Below are 18,984 nucleotides of genomic sequence, written 5' to 3' on the forward strand. Positions count from 1 at the left end.
CTCTAACTAGGACTTCAAGTACTACGTTGAAGAGATATGAAGAGAGTGGGCAGCCTTGCCTTGTCCCTGATTTCAGTGGGACTGATTTAAGTTTCTCTCCATTTAGTTTGATGTTGGCTATATCATCCTGAGTGCGGTATCCCAGAAACAGAAAGACACACATGGTATATACTCACTTTTAAGTGGATATTAGACATATAATGTAGGATAAACATACTAAAATCTGTACACCTAAAGAAGCTAAGCAAGAAGGAGGACACTTGGGTAAGATGATCAGTCCTCACTCAGAAAGACAAATGGGATGGACATTGGAAGAAGAAGAAAACAGGAAACAGGACAGAAGCCTACCACAGAGGGCCTCTGAAAGACTCTTCCCAGCAGTGAATCAAAGCAGATGCTGAGATTCATAACCAAACTTTGGGCAGAGTGCAGGGAATCTTATGAAAAAAGGCAGAGAGAGAAAGACCTGGAGAGGACGGGAGCTTCACAGGGAGACCAATAGAACCAAAAAACCAGGGGTCTTTTCTGAGACTGATATTCCAACCACGGACCATTCATGGATATAATCTAGAACCTCTGCTCAGAAGTAGTCCATGGCAGCTCAGTATTCAAGTGGGTTCCCTAGTAATGAGAACAGGGACTGTCTCTGACATGAACTCGGTGGCTGGCTCTTTGATCACCTTCCCTGATGGGGGAGCAGCCTTGCCAGATCACAGAGGAGGACAATGCATCCAGTCTGATGAGACCTGATAAGCCAGGGTCAGGTGGAAAGGGAAGAGGACCTCCTCTATCAGTGAACTTGGAGAGGAACAAGGAAGAGATGAGGGAGGGAAGGTGAGACTGGGAGGGAGAGGGCAACAGCTAGAATACAAAATGAATAAACTGTAATTAATATAAAAATTAAAAATTTAATAAAAAATAGTGCTATAATTTTAAAAAGAAGCTAGAAAAGTAAATGAAATTAACTCACCATTTTTGTAATGGTACTAATTTGGTAAGTTAATGCAATGTTATGATGTTTGGGTGTGATAAACCTTTGTCAACATCAAGAATGTGGCGATCATACATTGTCTCCTTCCACCATTATGTTGGTTCCTGGAATTCCATCATTAGGCTTCTAGAGCAAGTACTTCTACCTGTTGAGGCATTTTCTTAGCCTCAGATTTGAACACTTAAGTTATTTATTTACAACAAAATTCAGCAGCTGCAGCAATATTGAAGCAATTAAGAATTGTGCTATAGCTGGGTATGGTAGCACAGACCTTTAATACAAGTATTAAAGAGGCACTTTTAGGCTGCAGCTAGCCTAATCTACACAGCCAGTTCCAGCAAGCCAGGGATACATAGCAAAACCCTGTCTCAAGAAAACCCTGAATATTAAATGTTTACCTTTAAGTGTACAATTTTTCATGTTCTAATGAAAATGAAAGGACCACTATGAAAAGGCTAAGTTGTATTTGTTTTGATTTTTAGGCTTCTTTGTTAGAGAACTGTTTGAAAGCTTCTTCCCTTGTCAACTGAATAGGCAAGTAAAGAACATGATCAGCATTCAGAGCAACAAACTCCGTAAAGGCTGTTGACTCTGGAAACAGGTTAGAATTCATAGATTTATGAGACAACAGGAACTCCCATAGGGATATTCTACGTTGCTGGGTGCTGGATGATCTATTTTTCTGTCCTTTATTGGTAGGTGGAATATACCTGAACCAGAAAGATTACTAGCAGACCGTGAAGACTGAATACTTCAATGTCATGTCACCTACAAGTGTTTCACTTACTACACACCAACAACTCGATTTGAACTTTATCAAATGAAAGGTAACTGCTCTAAACAATCTAGAAAAATGAATCCAGACAGAAAGGAAGGAAGAAAGCAGGGAGGGAGAGAGGAAGGAAAGGAAGGAGAAAAGGAAGGAGGGAGGAAAACACAACAAGGAATTATAATGGTTAAAAAGAAAAAAGTGAAAACACACAAACATTTGGTAATAAGATTCAGCACCCACACAGTAATTGCTCAAGTACACAAATGGCAATCACAGGCACAAAGCACGATCTTCTAATAGGCACCCAGGAAGGTTAACATAGGTGTGAATAAGCCAGTAGTATCCAAAGGAAGCATTCACGGTTCTTGCCTCCATTAGCAGGTGGGGGGTAGAGAATAGAGCAATGTTGGCAGCAATGCTCTAACCACATGTGCTCCCCAAGCTTAGCTTTAAATTTTGCCTTTCAAAGTTAGCAAATAACTTTATAGAAATACATATATATAATATATATATACAAAGCCATTTATATAAATTCATCTAAATGTTTTTCTTGTCATCTGAGTGATAATTCCTTGTTGCATTTATCTCTGGCATATTTTATACATATTACATGAAACTAAAACTTCCAATATTCAAACAGGTTTCATTTTTTTCCCATTGTTCATGATTTACCTATCTGGTTCCCTCTAAATCTCATAGTATTCGCCTCTGTCCTGAGACTGTTTTCCTTTTATATGACACACATCATTTCAGGTCTATCCTCTATATCTAAAAGATGACACTTAGTTGTTGTAGAGGCAGACTAGAAGAATCTACTATACTGGCTGGCTTGTTGTCTCCTTCATCATGCTTATAAGCCAGACAGTAAGAGGGCAAAGGTTTCATCACTTACTGCAGGTACAGTCTTTCTGTAAGTGGTATAGGCTTGACCTTAAACTCATAATCCCTCCAACCCGCTTTGGACCCCTGTTAGCTAAGACTAACAGCCATCTACTGCCATGTCTGACTACTATCTACAGTATCACGTGAAAGTAGTGAAAGTAAAAAGCAAAAACAAAAACTGAGGAACACATAGCAAAATCAGTGTGTCAATGAATCCAGAGAGGCAAGTCTTATTTTAGGCCACTTCCAAATGTATAAATCTAAATGAGAGTACCCACGGGCTCTATTCAACTAATGTCTTGATTGTCTGTCTCAATTTCAAGGTACAATTTAAGAGTTATACTCTAAAAAGAATAAAAATCTTTCTATGAAGTGGTATGCTAAAAATTTACAAATATTTTAATATCAACTTTTTTAATCTTTAAGTGATGATTATCTGTGTGGCTTAGCCTTTTAACTTTATACTACTGATTTTTTACGGTTGGTAATCCTTTGCTTGGGGAGGTTACCCTTGAATTATAAGATAATTTATTGAGTATCCATGACTCTTAAACTGCTAAATGTTAGCAATGTCCTTTGAGATATTAACAATCAGAACTATCTTTAGAGATTGCCAATGTGGTATGGAAAGCAAAACAGATCTTGCTTAAGAAGTCATCCTAGGAAATAAAAATCTTTTTTGCTTTAGTAACAATCTACAAATGCCATGTAAGTGTCTTCCAAGGCTGCTACTTTGGTCTCACAGGCAGCACACTAAATTAGGAAGAAAACTTCTAAGTTCGGCATGATTGTTACTACATTTGAGGCAATGGAGAGTAACTATTTGAAATAATAAATTATGAATAATTCTACCCACATTAGACATTTGTTTTATGTGTACTAATTCCTACTTTCTTCATTTTGAAGACTAGCTAAAACAAATAGATTTAATAGAAAGACTGAATAGAAAATAAAGCCAGGCGAGCAAGAAGTCAATTGAAAATTGTGACTTTTCAACATATATGTGGTACACTTACTGTTTGAATCTACTACTATTCCATATATGCAATCACCTAACTAACTGGTGAAGTCATAGGAAAAGTAAAACACTTTCATGTATATTCTTGCATAATTAAACTGCCAATACTCTTAAAAATACTTATTTTATTATTGTTTTTAATTATGTGAATACATGTTGTAACTGGCTATGTGTAAATGAGTGCAAGTTCCCAAAGAGTAGAAAAAAGGGTGTTGGATTCCTTGAAAATACAGGTTGCTGTGAGCCACCCATGTGAGTTCTGGAAACTGACCTTAAGTCCTCGCAAGGGCAGTATACACATCTCTTAATTGCTGGTCCATCCTGCCAGACCCAAATTCTTAGTTCTTACATGGAAAAAACCTTGAGCCAACTTTACTACTGTACTATCACGCAACAACCATGTTCTTCTGAGGCTCTGATTCACCGAAAATAGGTTTAGAGTTCTTGTCCCTCATAATTTCAAATTCTTAGTCCTTTAAAATTTAACAGCCAGAAGTTTACCTGCATGCTATCTCCTTTTGATAATCTAATACAAACTATGATTTCATGACGTATTTTCATTCACCTTTTGACCAAGTAAACAATGTTATTGATTTTTAAAAATGCATTTTATCAAATGTGTAACAGGTTGATAAAACATTTTCAACAGAGTCAGGCACTTACCTACAAGCAACATTTGGGTCCGCATTTCGTGAGAGCAGTAACTCTACACACTTCAAGACTTGCTCCTCGGAGCCACGAGCAGAGCATGCAGTTATCAAAACGGTTAGCTTGTCTATGTGAGTAGAAGAGCAAAGAAATCCCACACATCAGGAAGTGTCCCTAATTACCCTCTTTACCATTCTAAGCATTTACTGCACCCTAAAATTCTCCAGCTCTTCCATCTCTATCACTCCAAGCAGATCTTGCCATCTCGGCAATGGGTCTTTGGCATTTTAAAAGTCTATGTTCAATTCATATTCTAACTTTCTTTACCTATTGCCATTTCTTCAAGAGAATAAGAAGTGGCTAGGCAGAATGAATTTGTATATCTACATTGCCTGTATGTAATGTTTTAATGGATTAAAATTTGCCTTGTTGAATTTGTGACTGGAAAAATAATGATATAGTCTTTGATTTTGCTTCACTTCTAATAATCCTTGAGGTTTGTTCATAAACTCTACTGATGCAGAGCTTAGAAGTGAACCTCTGAAAATCAGTTCTCCCCTTCTGTCATGTAGGTTCCAGGGATTAAACTCACATAGTGAGGTGTGGCTTAGCAGCAAGTGCCTTTGCCTGTTGAGCCATCTTTCTGACTCCACCCACCACAGGTAATTTGTTGTTGTTTGTTTGTTTACAATCATTTCTACTCTGTTTAGTGGTAGAAATAAGGATTAGAGAAAAACAAAAACAGAAACAACCAAACACACACACACACACTCACCATAATTATCATAGACCCAGTTTTATCACTGACAGTATTACTACCATGATGCTTTAATTGTTTTCTTAGAGCCAATTTATAGACATGAAAGGAATAACAAGCCTCACTACTAAATGTGGCTCTTATAGACACAGAGGAATTTATGTGTACATCCTGCGAAATAAAATGTGTTTTACAACCATAAATATTTCTCTGATTTTCAATAGAAAAAGAAAACCATGTTTTCTGAACAGAGGATTTTACATATTTCCAAAACTCTCTTTATTAAATATGGCTTTCATTGAGTGATGCTTTCAAATAATATAATAAAAAGAAAATCTTAAGTCAGAATGTAACTAAGGGAGGAATTTCTGTCAAATATATACAACATTGTAATAACAGTTTGGCAAGTATCTCATGTTGATGAAAACTGTGAAATTCATTGTGAAACAAAACTTATACCTGAAATACAAAAAGAATTTAAATACCTATTAAAAACACCTTAATAAAGTCTAATCACTGCTTCAACGCAGCAAACTGGATTTACATATCTACTCTTGCTTTTTTTCTTTTTAATTTTATTTATATATTTATTCATTACAATTTATTTGTTTTCCCATTGCAGTCAGCCTTGATGAGGCCTGATACTCTTGCTTATTAGAATGGACTCACAGCACCAAGTGAAAGTGTTGAAGAACAAGAAAACAGGTCTTCAATAAACTATCTATGAAGAGACTTTAATATAATTCACTTTTGGAGTATACAAAGTGATTTTCAAATAATTTTTCACAAAATCACTGGCTTTTTGATACTCTTTTCAGTGCACTTTTCCTTTAAAAACAATTTAAATCATATAGTATATTATTTAAAAGTACATCATAACACAGCTTATTATAAAGATAACAAAAATAAAGGTTGTAAATATTTTTCTTGGAGATATAGTTTTTAAAACGTGTATCTTTTAAATTTGAATTTTTATATTTATATATAATACAACTAATAGATTTTTTGCTTAAAATACTTTACTTTCTCACTTAGTATAACTGTTGTTTAGAAATCAAAGAATTACAGTATACAGTCAGTTAAATTTTCTAGAAAATCTTACCTTTATCAAAGCTTGCATTAGCACCTCTGTCCAAAAGGAACCGAACCAGCTCCACATTGGCCACACTAGCGGCATACATAAGAGGAGTCCACCCATACCGGAAGCTGGAATCTACATCAATGCCTGTCAATGTACAGACAATTATTCCTTTTAAATAATTATTAACTTTATATATATTTGTATATATGATTAAATATGCATATATTTAATTTATACATATATGAATATCTATATAAATGTTTATCTGCATGAATGTATAGGCACCCGTGGTGTGCAGTGTCCACAGAGGCCAAAAGAGGGCATCAAAACTCCAGGAACTTGAATGGAACTACAGATGACTGTCAGCCTCCATGAGACTCTCTAGAAAAGCAGCAAGTACTCATAACTATCTAGCCCCATAAAAACAAAAATTTAAAAGTCCCACAACCAAAACAAGAACAAGCTAAAATCCTCACTGTTATCTCAAGATGTAAAAAATATATGGATATAGTTTATTATCTATAGGTTTCTTCATAAGAAAGGCTTCAAAAATACTTGTACTGGTGTTAATAACATTGGTAACTTCAGATTTATGGTTCCACGAAACGCAGTATTAGAAATATTTACCACATAATAAATACACCATCTAAGATAGGTATCTCTATACTATCTTTCTCTGTGTGGTCTTTTAAGTGAGATATTTTCCCTGGGTAGTAGTATACATCTGTATGGTTGAAAGTGCCGCATATGCCCCTAAGACATTCTTGAGTTCTTGCCATAAAATTTAACTCATGTATCTGATAAAGTATGAAACTGAAAGTTAGGTTTGACCATGAAGCTCTGTTGAGAAATTCAGACTTCAATTTTTACTCCAAGGTTAAATATTATCATGTTCAATATATACTATAAACAATATACTACTGTTGAGAATGAGATAGAAGGCAAGGAGACCAACAGAAAGCTAGAAGTATATCATACAAAAATAAAACCATGAACAGTGAAGAGAGAGGAATAAGACGGAAAACAAAAGTAAATTCAAAGATAGCATCATTGTAATTTAAAATTATTTTGAGGCGTGATTAAAGAGAACAAGCAGAAAGTTTTACTTTAGAAAATAACAAGCAGTGAGGCAGAATAAATACAGCTAAGAAATGTCAGTCCTTGAGTGAAAAATAAAGTTTAAATTAGTCACTATTTAGAAGGGACAGGGCTAGAGAGAGGGATAAAGGGATATGAACATTGGTTGCTCTTTCAGAGGACCTGGTTCTGTTCCTAGAACACATGTGGCAGTTTAAAACCATCTTTAACCCCAGTTCCTTAATATGCGATGGTTTTATCCTGCCTCTGTAGTACTGCATGCATGTGCTATACAGACAGGCAGACAAAATATTCACATATATTATATATGTATATCATAATATATTATATATAATCACATTTAGAATGTGACAGAGACAGGTAGTAACTGCCAAGAAAGAACAACAGTAAAATCTTCAAACCATTAATGTTACAAATCCCTTGAATTATTAGTAATTTCCTCAATAATATTGACTTGGTAACATAAGGCAAACAAAAAGAAAAAGGTTGGGCTAATCTAGGATTAAGGTGTTGCAAGGAGAAAGATACAATAAGGCAAAGAACCTAAGCCATTACATTCATATAAACCACTTCCTTTAATGATATCAGGAGTAAAATGGCAATTTCTCATTGATACTTGTAGGCTGAAGAGGCGGGAGGGATGACTCAGCAGTTAAGAGCACGGACTGTTTTTCCGGAAGAGCTGGGTTTAATTCTCAATGCCCACATAGTGACTCAGAACTGTCTACAACTCCAGTTCCAGTGGCTTCAATACCTTTTCCTGGCACTAAGAACATACAAGGTGTACAGACAAAAATGCAGGGAAAATATCCATACACATAAAATTGAAAGTTATTAATAATACACACTTGGCAATTTTAGGAATGAAAAGAGAATGTTTTTCAATTTCAAAGAAATTATATGGTTAACAGCATTGGCTTTAATGCTTTATAATTTGCAGATTTTCATGGTCTCTACCTACAGCATTCTACTTAGAATGATAAAAGTCATATCATTGAGGAAATACTTGGAAGGGCTCACTTTTTTCCTGTTGAAACACTAAGTCATAAGACTATATAAGTAAAATTTCCAACTGTCTTGGTTAAATTGTCATAATGTATATGGTTATTACTGGAGAAAAACATACACACACACACACACACACACACACACACACACACACAAACTTGTATTTGCCCTTTCTAACATTTTTTCCTCTTTAAATTGCTGTAACGGACCTGATAGGCTAGGGTCAGAAGGAAGGGGAGGAGGACCTCCTCTATCAGTGGACTTTGGGAGGAGATGAAGGAAGGATGAAGGTCTGGGAGGGGATGAGGGAGGGGGCTACAGTGGGATACAAAGTGAATAAATTCTAATTTATAAAAATATAAATAAATTAAAAATAAACTTCTGTAATAATCAGAAAATGAGTTTAGAGTAACAATCATTATTTCCTTATTATTCTTTTCTTTGGCAGTTGTTACCAAAACTGTGCATCAAATATAGAAAGAAAAGTATGGCAGAAAGAGAAGTAAATGTTGACTTTTGGTACAAAAATTCTTGTTTTATGGAAGCAAGGGTAAAATACCTTTTTTCCTTATATACATTGATTATTGGCTTTTAAAAATGAGCTTTAAAATGTTTTATAATTAAAGAAAAATTTCAAGTACTATGTTGGAGAAATACAGAGAGAGTGGGCAGCCTTGCCTTGTCCTTAATTTCAGTGGGATTGATTTAAGTTTCTCTCCGGTTAGTTTTATGTTGGCTATAGGATTGCTGTCTATTGTTTTTACTATGTTCAGGTATGTGCCTTGTATCCCTGATCTCTCCAAGACTTTAAACATAAATGGGAGTTGGATTTTTGTCCAATGTTTTTTTGGCATCTAAGGAGATAATCACATGGTTTTTCTCCTTCAGTTTGTTTATATGGTGAATTACATTGATAGATTTCCATAAACTGAAACACCCCTGCAGGCCTGGGATGAAGCCTACTTGGTCATGGAGGATTGTATCTTTTATGTGTTCTTGGATTCTGTTTGCAAGTATTTTATTTTTACATCGATGTTCATGAGAAATAGGACTCAAGTTCTCTTTTTCGGGTGGGTCTTTGTGTGGTTTAGGTATCAAGGTGACTGTGGCTTCATAGAATAAGTTTCATAACGTTTCTTCTGTTTCTATTTTGTGGAACAGTTTGAAGAGAATTAGAATTAGCCCTTCTTTGAAGGTCTGATAGACTTTGGCATTGAAACCACCATGTTTGTAGCAGCATTACTCATAATAACCAGAATCTGGATAACAACCTAGATGTCCCTCAATGGAGGAATGGATACAGAAATTGTAGTACATTTACACAATGGAATACTACTCAGCAATTAAAAACAAGGAAATCATGAATTTTGCAGGCAAATGGTGGGAACTAGAAAAGATCATCTTGAGTAAGGTATCTCAGAAGCAAAAAGACACACATGGTATATACTCCCTTATAAGTGGATATTAAACATATAATGTAGGATAATCATAATAAAATCTGTACACCTAAAGAAACTAAACAAGGAGGAGGAGCCTGGGTAAGATGATCAATCCTCACTCAGAAAGGCAAACGGGATAGACATCTAAAGAGGGAGAAAACAGGAAACAGGACAGGAGCCTAACACAAAGGGCCTCTGAAAGACTCTACCCAGCAGGATACTGAAGTAGATGTTGAGACTCATAGCCAAACTTTGGTCAGAGTGCAGGGAATCTTATAAAAAAAGGGGGAGAGAGAAAGACCTGGAGGGGACAGGAGCTCCACAAGTAGATCAACAGAACCAAGAAATCTGGACCCAGGGGTCTTTTCTGAGACTGAATCTCCAACCATGGACCATGCATGGAGATAATCTAGAACCTCTGCACAGATGTAGCACATGGCAGCTCAGCATCTAAGTGGGTTCCCTAGTAATGAGAACAGGGACTGTCTCTGACATGAACTCAGTGGCTGGCTCTTTGATCACCTTCCCCTGATGGGGGAACAGCCTTGCCAGGCCACAGAGGAGGATAAAGCAGCCAGTCCTGATGAGACCTGATAAGCTAGGGTCAGATGGAAAGGGAAGAGGACCTCTCCTATCAGGGGACATGGGAGGAGATGAGGGTGGGAGGGTGGCATTGGAAGGGAATGAGGGAGGGGGATACAGCTGGGGTACAAAGTAAATAACTGTAATTAATACAAAAAAAAGATTTTAAAACTGTTAATACGGGGCCATTGAGGTAAGTATTTTAAAAGCAGCTTTATTGCCATTTTTGTAATTATTTTATGTCTATCCTTTAATGGATAGTTTCAGTGTATGTTGGTATAGGCATGATTAAGAAAATGGGGCTATCTGTACTTTTATTATATTTTATAGTTTTTAATGTATTTCATAAGCTATCAATTTTTATATATCATAGATATCATATCTATGTTAAAAATATTTTTACTATAGGGGATTAATGTATGATTTATTTTATTGGGTCATTATTACTCTATAAATTTTCATTTTGATTGCACTGGCTACCTGTTATTTCTGGGTTTTTTATTTTTATTAATTTAATAAAGTATTCTGCAAACTTTGAAAAAATTAAAGAAATATTTCAAATGGCTGACCGCATATGAAATGGCTGATCACTTATTTAGCAGTTGACTCTTTACAAGAGGCTGAAAGCCTATGTTTGACCAATTAAGTCCTAATACTTCATGTTCCTCTATCACCTTCAACATTCCTAATCACACTATTATGAGAACAAATTCTCTTCTCTCAAACTGCTGCCTATCTACCACAATTATTACTATCCTTAGGACACACACATGAACATTACATTGCCAGTTCTCTTATTTTCTTATTAAATGTTACCGAACATTGACAAGTGAATATCAAAGTCCAGTGTTTGCTCACAAAGTGAGACAGACTCATTTGTTACAAAAATAGCAGCTAAGATTTGCATATTGCTTACATATCTTATGCTAATATTGAAATAAACCTATATTTTCTAATCCTTTATTTATATGTTGTCATGTATTAATTTCAATAACCTTGGATATAATGCTGCTATACTTTTATAAAGGAGGAAACCGGCTATTACAAATAAAGTTGCTATGAACATGGTTGAGCAAATGTCCTTGTTGTATACATGAGGATACTTTAGATGTATGCCTAGAAGTGCTAGCTGGATCTTGAGATAGCACTATTCCTAATTGTCTGAGAAAGTGGCAGATTGATTTCCAGAGTGGTTGCACATGTTTACATTCCCACCAGCAGTGGAGGAGGGTTCCCCTTTCTCCACAACCTCTCCAGCATGTGTTGTCACTTGAGATTTTGATCTTGGCCATTCTGACAAGTGTAAGGTGAAATCTCTGGGTCGTTTTGATTTGCATTTCCCTGATGACTAAGGATGTTGAACATTTCTTTAAGTGTTTCTCTGCCATTTGATATTCCTCTATTGAGAATTCCCTGTTTAGCTCTGCAGCCCATTTTTTAAATTGGATTACTTGATTTATTGCTGTTTAACTTCTTGAGTTCTTTATATATTCTGGAAATCAACCCTTTGGAAACAACCTAGATGTCCCTCAACTGAGGAATGGATACAGAAATTGTGATACATTTACAAAATGGAAGAGTATTCAGCAATTAAAAAAAAGGAAATCATGAATTTTGCAGGCAAATGGTGGGAACTAGAAAAGACCATCTTGAGTGAGGTATCCCAGAAGCAAAAAGACACACATGGTATATACTTACTAATAAGTGGATATTAATCAATATAATATAGGATAATCATACTAAAATCTGTATACCTAAAGAAGCTAACTAAGCAAGGAGGAGGAGCCTGGGTAAGATGCTTATTCCTCAATCAGAAAGGCAAATAACATTCATCAGGAAAACAGCACAAACTTTAAAAAAACAAGGTGCTCTAGTGAACTTGATCAGCCATTCAACTTGACAGCATTCTTTAAACTCTCACCAGAATCCAGGAGTTCCTTCACTAAGGAAATGTCTCCGGTGGTCAGTGCTTTCTTGAATGTTTCATTCTTCTCTTCAACAGGTAAAGACCTTTTTAATTTCTAAAAAAGCAGGATGTTAAAATTCTCGTTATGTACATTTTCATTTACAATGCTTCAGGGAATAATGTCTTAACTACACAGGGTTGTTTCACTTTGGCCAGCAAATAAAACATATCTTTATAGGGAATGGGCAACGATGCACCAGATCCAGGTGAAGCTACATCTGTAGCCTAAAGGATACAGCTGATGAAAACCGCAGTTGGTAAACAGAGGAACATTTTGCTAGTTTGCATAACAACCTGAAACACGTGCGTCATCCAAACCTTGGGAGAAAGCTGGGGAACTGGGCATGCGGGGAAAAAGGAGGTTCATGAGTCTGGGCCTAGCTTTCGAAAGCCAAGGGAGGCCTAAATCAAGAGTTGCCCAGAAGTTGCCTTTTCCACTACCTGAGATGACCGGTCGAGATACCCTATATCCCAGCCGTCATCCTCACTATCGCTGCTCTCTCCTCCGCCAGCCACTGCCAAGCCCCTCAGTGTGCCCGCCGCCATGGCCCCAAGCTGCTCTTCTTGCGCCTGCGCACTGCCAGAGGCGGGCCGTGGATTTGCGCAAGCGCCTGGGGCCTCTGGCGCAGGCGCGAAGCTGTGCACGGGCCACTTCCTGTCCCCTCCTACCAATAGCGAGCTGTGAGGGAATTGGCCCTTCACGCTGGAACCCGGTGGCCTCACACCTCACGAAGATCCGCCGCCTCGCTCTGCGCCTCCATGGTACTTCGAACTTCTTTAAGGAACTTTTTTCATTAAAAGAATAAAAATAAAAGTTTGGTTACGTTCTCAGACTTCAGAGAATGCCTGCTCGTGGAAGGAGCCAAGTACGACCGAGCCTTTCTCTATGAACAGGGTGCTGGGGAGGACGTAACTCCTGTCAGAAATAAGGGCCTTGTGAGAGGAACCCCTGTTCGCTAGAGCATGTCACGAGCACATACCACACAGACTTTCCAGAAGCCGTCAGGAGAATGAGAAGGGAGATTACTTGACCCCTGCTTCCATTCTCTACTTCTCTTGTGATCACAGATCTCAGCTTAGAGTTAGAGACTCAACACTCAAAACACTCTTCTGCTGTGACTCACAGAAAAAGCCATGACGTTCTCCTCGTGACAGGAGAATGTGAGGAAGAGTGGATTCAAAACCTTGGAAGAATGCAAAGATTCAGCTTTCCAGAGAGCAAGGAAGCAGCCCAAGGTCAGACCCACTTTTCTGTATCCTACTGATAGAATGTTGATGACAAATATGTTTGCCATAAGAGGGGAAAAAAGTTGATTGGTTAAAAAATATTTAAAAAAGCATTTACCTCAGTGACTTTAAAGGAAACCAGCTGTGTACCATTTCTCAGTATTTGAACAATGGTTCTCGACCTATGGGTGGCAACCCCAAACAACCTTTTCACAGGGGTCACCTAAGACCATTGGAAAACATATTTTCATTATGACTCACAACAGTAGCAAAATTACAGTTTTATTATTAATAAAATATTAATAAAAATAAAATATTAATAAAATAAATAAAACAACAAAAACAAAATAATAAAATACAACAAATATTAATAATTAACAAATATTAATAAAATATTAATAAATACTTATTAGTAATAAAATTATTTCATATGGTGTTGCGGGGGAGGGGGTGTACAACAACATGAGGAACTGTACTAAAACGTGGTAGGATTAGGACAGTTGAGAACCCCTCTCTTGAAGGTTTTATTTTGATTTTTGTATCCCAACTGTAGCCTCCTACCTCATTCCTCCTAGTCCTATCCTCCCTCCTTCTTACCCCCCTTATGCCTCTTCCCTAGTCCACTGATAGGGGCAGTCCTTCTCTCCCCTACCATCTTACCCTAGCCTATCAGGTCTCGTCAGGACTGGCTGCATCATCTTCCTCTGTGGCCTGGCAAGGCTGCCCTTCTCCCCAGTCAATGAGTCCATGTCAGAGACAGCCCCTGATCCCTTTAGTAGGAAACCCACATGGAGTCTGAGCTGCCTATGAGCTACACTTCAGAGATACTCAAAGGTATTTTTAAGTAGGTTAGTTTGGGGGACAAAGGAACACTAGTCTATCTAAATGCATTATTTCAATAAATATTATGGATCATTGAGGATAGCCCGGTACAATTTGGCACAAAATATGTGTGTGTATGTGTTTTAGAAGGTTGTCTCACCATGGACCATAGGTGTGCTATAAATTCTCTAACTTTGGCCATCAGAGCACACACCTTAAAGTCACATACTACCATGGTCAGCCACAGTCCAGAGCTAGGCGTTAGAGCACACAGCATTAAAAACAACCCATGGTCTGGGCACACTGGCACACATCTGTAATCCCAGCAATTGGGGAGGCAGAGGCAGAGGCAGGTGGATTGCTGTGAGTTTGAGGCCAGCCTTGTCTACAAAGAGAGAACCCTGGCAATATGGCCTTACCAGGCCACAGAGGAAGAGGATCCAGGCAGTCCTGTTGAGAGTTGATAAGCTATGGGCATATGGCAGAGGAGGAGAACACCCCCTTTAAGTGGAGTAGGGGAGGGACATAGGATGGAAGAGAAAGGAGGGGGAAAAGAGGGAGATAGAGTGGGATCATGGGGTAGAGAAGGGAGGGGCCTTCAATCGGGATATATAATGAAAAAATTTTAAAATATTAAAAATTAGAAAAACACACAAAGAGAGTTCAGGATAGCCAAGGCTACACAGAGAAAACCTGTTTCAAACAAACAAACAACAACCAAAAAGAGACAAACTATGGTATGTGATGGCAGCCACATTTTAATTAGAAGAGAGAGAACATACAACTAAACAAGACTGTTGAAGATTGTAAGTGTCCCTAGAGCAAATAAGTTAAGTGTACTTAATTCCTGCAATCAAAGCAACTAGATTCTTTATGGTAGAATCATTAGTTGTAGCAGGCTCTTGCTCCCTTTGCACTACTTTATCTTTTGTGACAATTGGAGATACCTTACTATCCACAAAAAAAAAAAAAAATTGTTATGAGGGTTAAATAAAGTAATGGGCTTAGCTGAGACCCTTTGTCAATAGGAGAGGAAAGCAAAATTTAGCTGTAATTATTATTTCAGGAATAGTGGTTAAACCTGTGCAGAGGCAAAACAAAACAAAACAAAACAACAACAACAACAAACCACCTAAAACATGGGTAAGAGTGTAGGAGTGAGACAGACTACCAGGTAGGCAGACAGATAGGGAGAGGGGCCATGGCTGTGTAATAAAGGTGGCAGATTTCCAAGATACCCAGCTTCTTGAAAACCTGCCTTACCTCCTGACTTGACAAAAGCTTTTGCCTTCTAGCAGCAGTTCCCCTGCTGATGGACTGGCTCAAGAAGGAGTTCAAGACTGGTTCAGGGTATGTCACACCACTGTTATGGGCAAATCAACCACCCCAGCTTTTTTCAAACTGACCAGCCTCAACTAGGGGAGGAATCCCCCTGTCCCAGCACCCCACACACACCACACACACTACAACACACACACTTTGCAGAAGGTCTTTTTTTCTGTAGGTCTTCTATGTGAATGTTTCCTCACTTCCCCAATAAACGCCTTTTCAGCTGAGGATTGTTTCTGTAGTGCTTGAAATCTCTCTGCTACCTGTTTTGCTTCAGATTTTTCTGCTTTTCATCTTTTTCTGATTGGCAGAGAAACAAACCTGATCAAGATCTCTAGACTGTATCAGTTGGAGAAAAATAGATGCTAGAAGCTGGAGTTTTGTGAAGAGAGGAGTATATGATGGGAGTGCTCTTGTCAGCTGTGATACTAGTTTTTACTATAAAATCAATTGAATGCTCCTGTCTTTCCAATTTCTCTATTTTTGATTGTATATTGATTATATATTATGCTACATTTTATGAGGACATATTCATATAAGGATGAAATATACTTTGACCATATTCTATCTCCATAACTCTTTTCATTCTGCTAGACAATTTTGTTTCTACTTTCCTGTTATTATACATACATAATTTTATGTCTATATTAAAAGCAAGAATCTTAAATAAGAGAAAACATATTATACTTGTTTTTCTGAGACTGTCTTAATTTGCTTAATAAAATCTTTAGTTTCATCCATTTTTCTGCAACTGATATAATTTTATTCTTTATTATTCATTACTAGGTTATATAGAGAGGTTTCATATATAAAATTTGTATTATATATATTCTTTATATATTGAAGTTAGCCCCTAATTTTATCATAAATAATCTCTTGTATTGAGTTCATTTGAGAAACAGCTAAGTCCAGGGGAGAATTTCTAGGCTGTTAGAAGATATCTCTGTATTCTCCATTGTCTGACACACTCAGTTGGTTACCAGATCTTGATGCTTTTGCCATAAACTTTAACTAGTACCTTTGGCCATTTGTTAAATTTTTCAGTATTTTTGGAGCCATAGAATTACTTTTTTTTTTTTTTTGCAGTTTTCTCCAGAATGTCTCTGTATCTGTGTTGGTCCTTCACTTTATTCAGTAAGTACTACTCTTCAATTATTCTTGCCAAAGCCACGTTCAATGTCCATTCTTATCAACTGCACATCACATCTGTAGACTTTATATTTTTAGTTTCTCTGCTTTTATTAGCTCTCATTCCTTAAGTTGTAATAACTTCTGCAGTTCATCAGTATTTAGATATTTAACTTAGCATTTGTAATCCAGTTTATCTGCCATTAATAATGTTTCTCTTCTTTGATATCGCAGGATCTTGTCACACTTATTTATGTCACATCCTGTAATTTATGTCATTTTTTTCATAAAAGTATCCATTCTTTGAAACATTCATAGAATATTCATCCCATAGTCATACCATAGTCACTTCTGTTTCCCCACCATGTAAACCTGTATCAATTTTGTTTTTTCTGCTGTTTGAGCCATCAAGTCCAATTTATGCTGCTCAAATATTCTTGGGTGTGTGGCCTTCTTGGAGCATGGCTGTCTTAGGAGCATCACTGTTAAAGAAAACTGAGTCGCTCTCTCCTAGCAGCGGTAAATTACCAACAGATCCCTGGCTAACAGTTGGATTTTTGTCCTTATCTTCAACCTCAATAATGGGCCTTGATCTGGCTTGAGCTTACATGGGACTTGTGTAAGCTTTTACAATCACTAAGTTCATATGTGCATCTACTTTGCTGTGGACAGAGACACTGTTCCCTTATATTCATCTACTATCTCTGACTATTACTGTCTTTCTACCTTCTCTTATGCAATTATTCATAAACTTTGGGAGAAGAGGACCTAATATAGATGCCCCGTGTAGGGCTGAGCATTCTATAGTTTCTTAATTGCATCTTGGTCCATTTTGGGTCTTGTGTTAATCGCCATCTATTGAAGCTTCTCTGATGCGGGTTGAGAGTTGTATTAATCCATGTATATAATGATTAGTTGTTTAGAGTTGGATTAATACTATGTCCATTTAGCAGAATAATAGTAGTAGGGTCTCCCCATGGCCTATTACCTATAGAGCCACAGGCTTTTGATCTGACAGTGGTGCCATTTGGTTTCATCTTTTGGAATGGGACTTATATCCAAGTAAGTGTATGTGTGTGTGTCTATGATATTCATGCCACTATTTCAGCAGTGGGAATGTCTTGACTTGAATGTTGTAATTGTAACTGGTGGTAGTCACACTGGTGTAAGATTGACAGTGTGTTTTCTTCTTTGGTAGCATGTTCCAGCAAGATGAAAGCCAGTCAGTAGGAATGAAGCTTCTAGGCCAGTACCAATAATAGCTTATTGTCTTCATACTTTGTGACTGAAATGCATCATGTCTTCAGAAACACGGTGTTTCTGTTACATTCCAGAGGGTAACCAATAGGGTTGCCAACAATCTGTAATGTTTAGGATGTTATGGTCAACAGCTCCAAAAGGGTTAACCCATTTTTGGCACTGAGCTTTTCATTTGTTAGCTTGTGATGCCTAATAGGGTTTTTTCCCCATCATATTACAGGATAAATTGTTGCAGGATATTTGATCCTACTGTGAATCCCCAAATTGTGGACTATATACAAGAGCTTCCTGTACACCAGATTTAATAAAGGTAACCCTAGGTCAAGAGGCAGAGCAAGAAACTAGCTTGACGGATTAAAGAGCAGGAGGGACTTTAAATTGAGGGGTATTTAAGACAGCATGGAGAAGAAGAAAGGGCTTTTAGCTTAAGCTCTGGCTTTAGCTTTGGCCTCAACTCCTCAGAACCCAAGGTTTTTTGTTTTTTTGGAGGGGGTGACTTTGAGATAGCAAGCCTTTGGCCTTTGGTTTTTTGGCCTTTTCCTCCTGGGCTATCAGTTGAGCTAGTAGCTTTTGGGGCTTTTTTCTGTCTGAACCAGAGCTGAGAAAGAAAGTCAGCTGGGTACTTTCTCTGCTAGCAGGTTTTTACACCAGCATCTGGCTCCCAAGTCTTTATAGGTTAAATAGAACGGTTGGAATTTTCATTTTTTTTTAAAACAACAACTCTATTCTCTGTCTCTGTCTCTGTCTAAGTTGCTCTTTTGCTCTCTCCAATTTTGGTGAATTTCCATATGACTTTTTTTTCAAAGGTCTTTGATGTTGTTTATTCCTCCCTGTATCTATCCTCTACCCTGACCTCCCTACCACGCTCCAGTTTAACTCTTTCTATTAGATTAGGTTTTTACACCCCTGCATTCTATCTTCTTCCCTCTCCACTGAACCTTCCTCGTGTGGGTCCTTATTAAGTCCCTGCCATCTG

At 37.4% G+C, this 18,984-nt stretch overlaps 1 protein-coding gene across 2 annotated transcripts in view; it reads right to left on the bottom strand.

Moving 5' to 3' along the window:
• Asz1 (ankyrin repeat, SAM and basic leucine zipper domain containing 1) overlaps nucleotides 1-12,813 on the bottom strand; it is a 48,350-nt gene extending 35,537 nt beyond the window's left edge. The window contains exons 1-4 of one of the 2 annotated variants that reach the window (XM_021636600.2): nucleotides 12,684-12,813; nucleotides 12,198-12,297; nucleotides 6,171-6,293; nucleotides 4,327-4,438 (exon numbers count right to left, since the gene is read on the bottom strand). In XM_021636600.2, the coding sequence (XP_021492275.1) occupies nucleotides 4,327-4,438; nucleotides 6,171-6,293; nucleotides 12,198-12,297; nucleotides 12,684-12,788 (440 nt within the window). In that variant the 5' untranslated portion in view covers nucleotides 12,789-12,813. The remainder of the gene's footprint in view (nucleotides 1-4,326; nucleotides 4,439-6,170; nucleotides 6,294-12,197; nucleotides 12,298-12,683) is intronic. The other variant, XM_021636601.2, reaches the window with a different exon arrangement.
• Nucleotides 12,814-18,984: the final 6,171 nt, after the last annotated feature.

The sequence above is a fragment of the Meriones unguiculatus genome, chromosome 21 (assembly GCF_030254825.1).
Source record: "Meriones unguiculatus strain TT.TT164.6M chromosome 21, Bangor_MerUng_6.1, whole genome shotgun sequence".
Lineage (NCBI taxonomy): Eukaryota > Metazoa > Chordata > Mammalia > Rodentia > Muridae > Meriones > Meriones unguiculatus.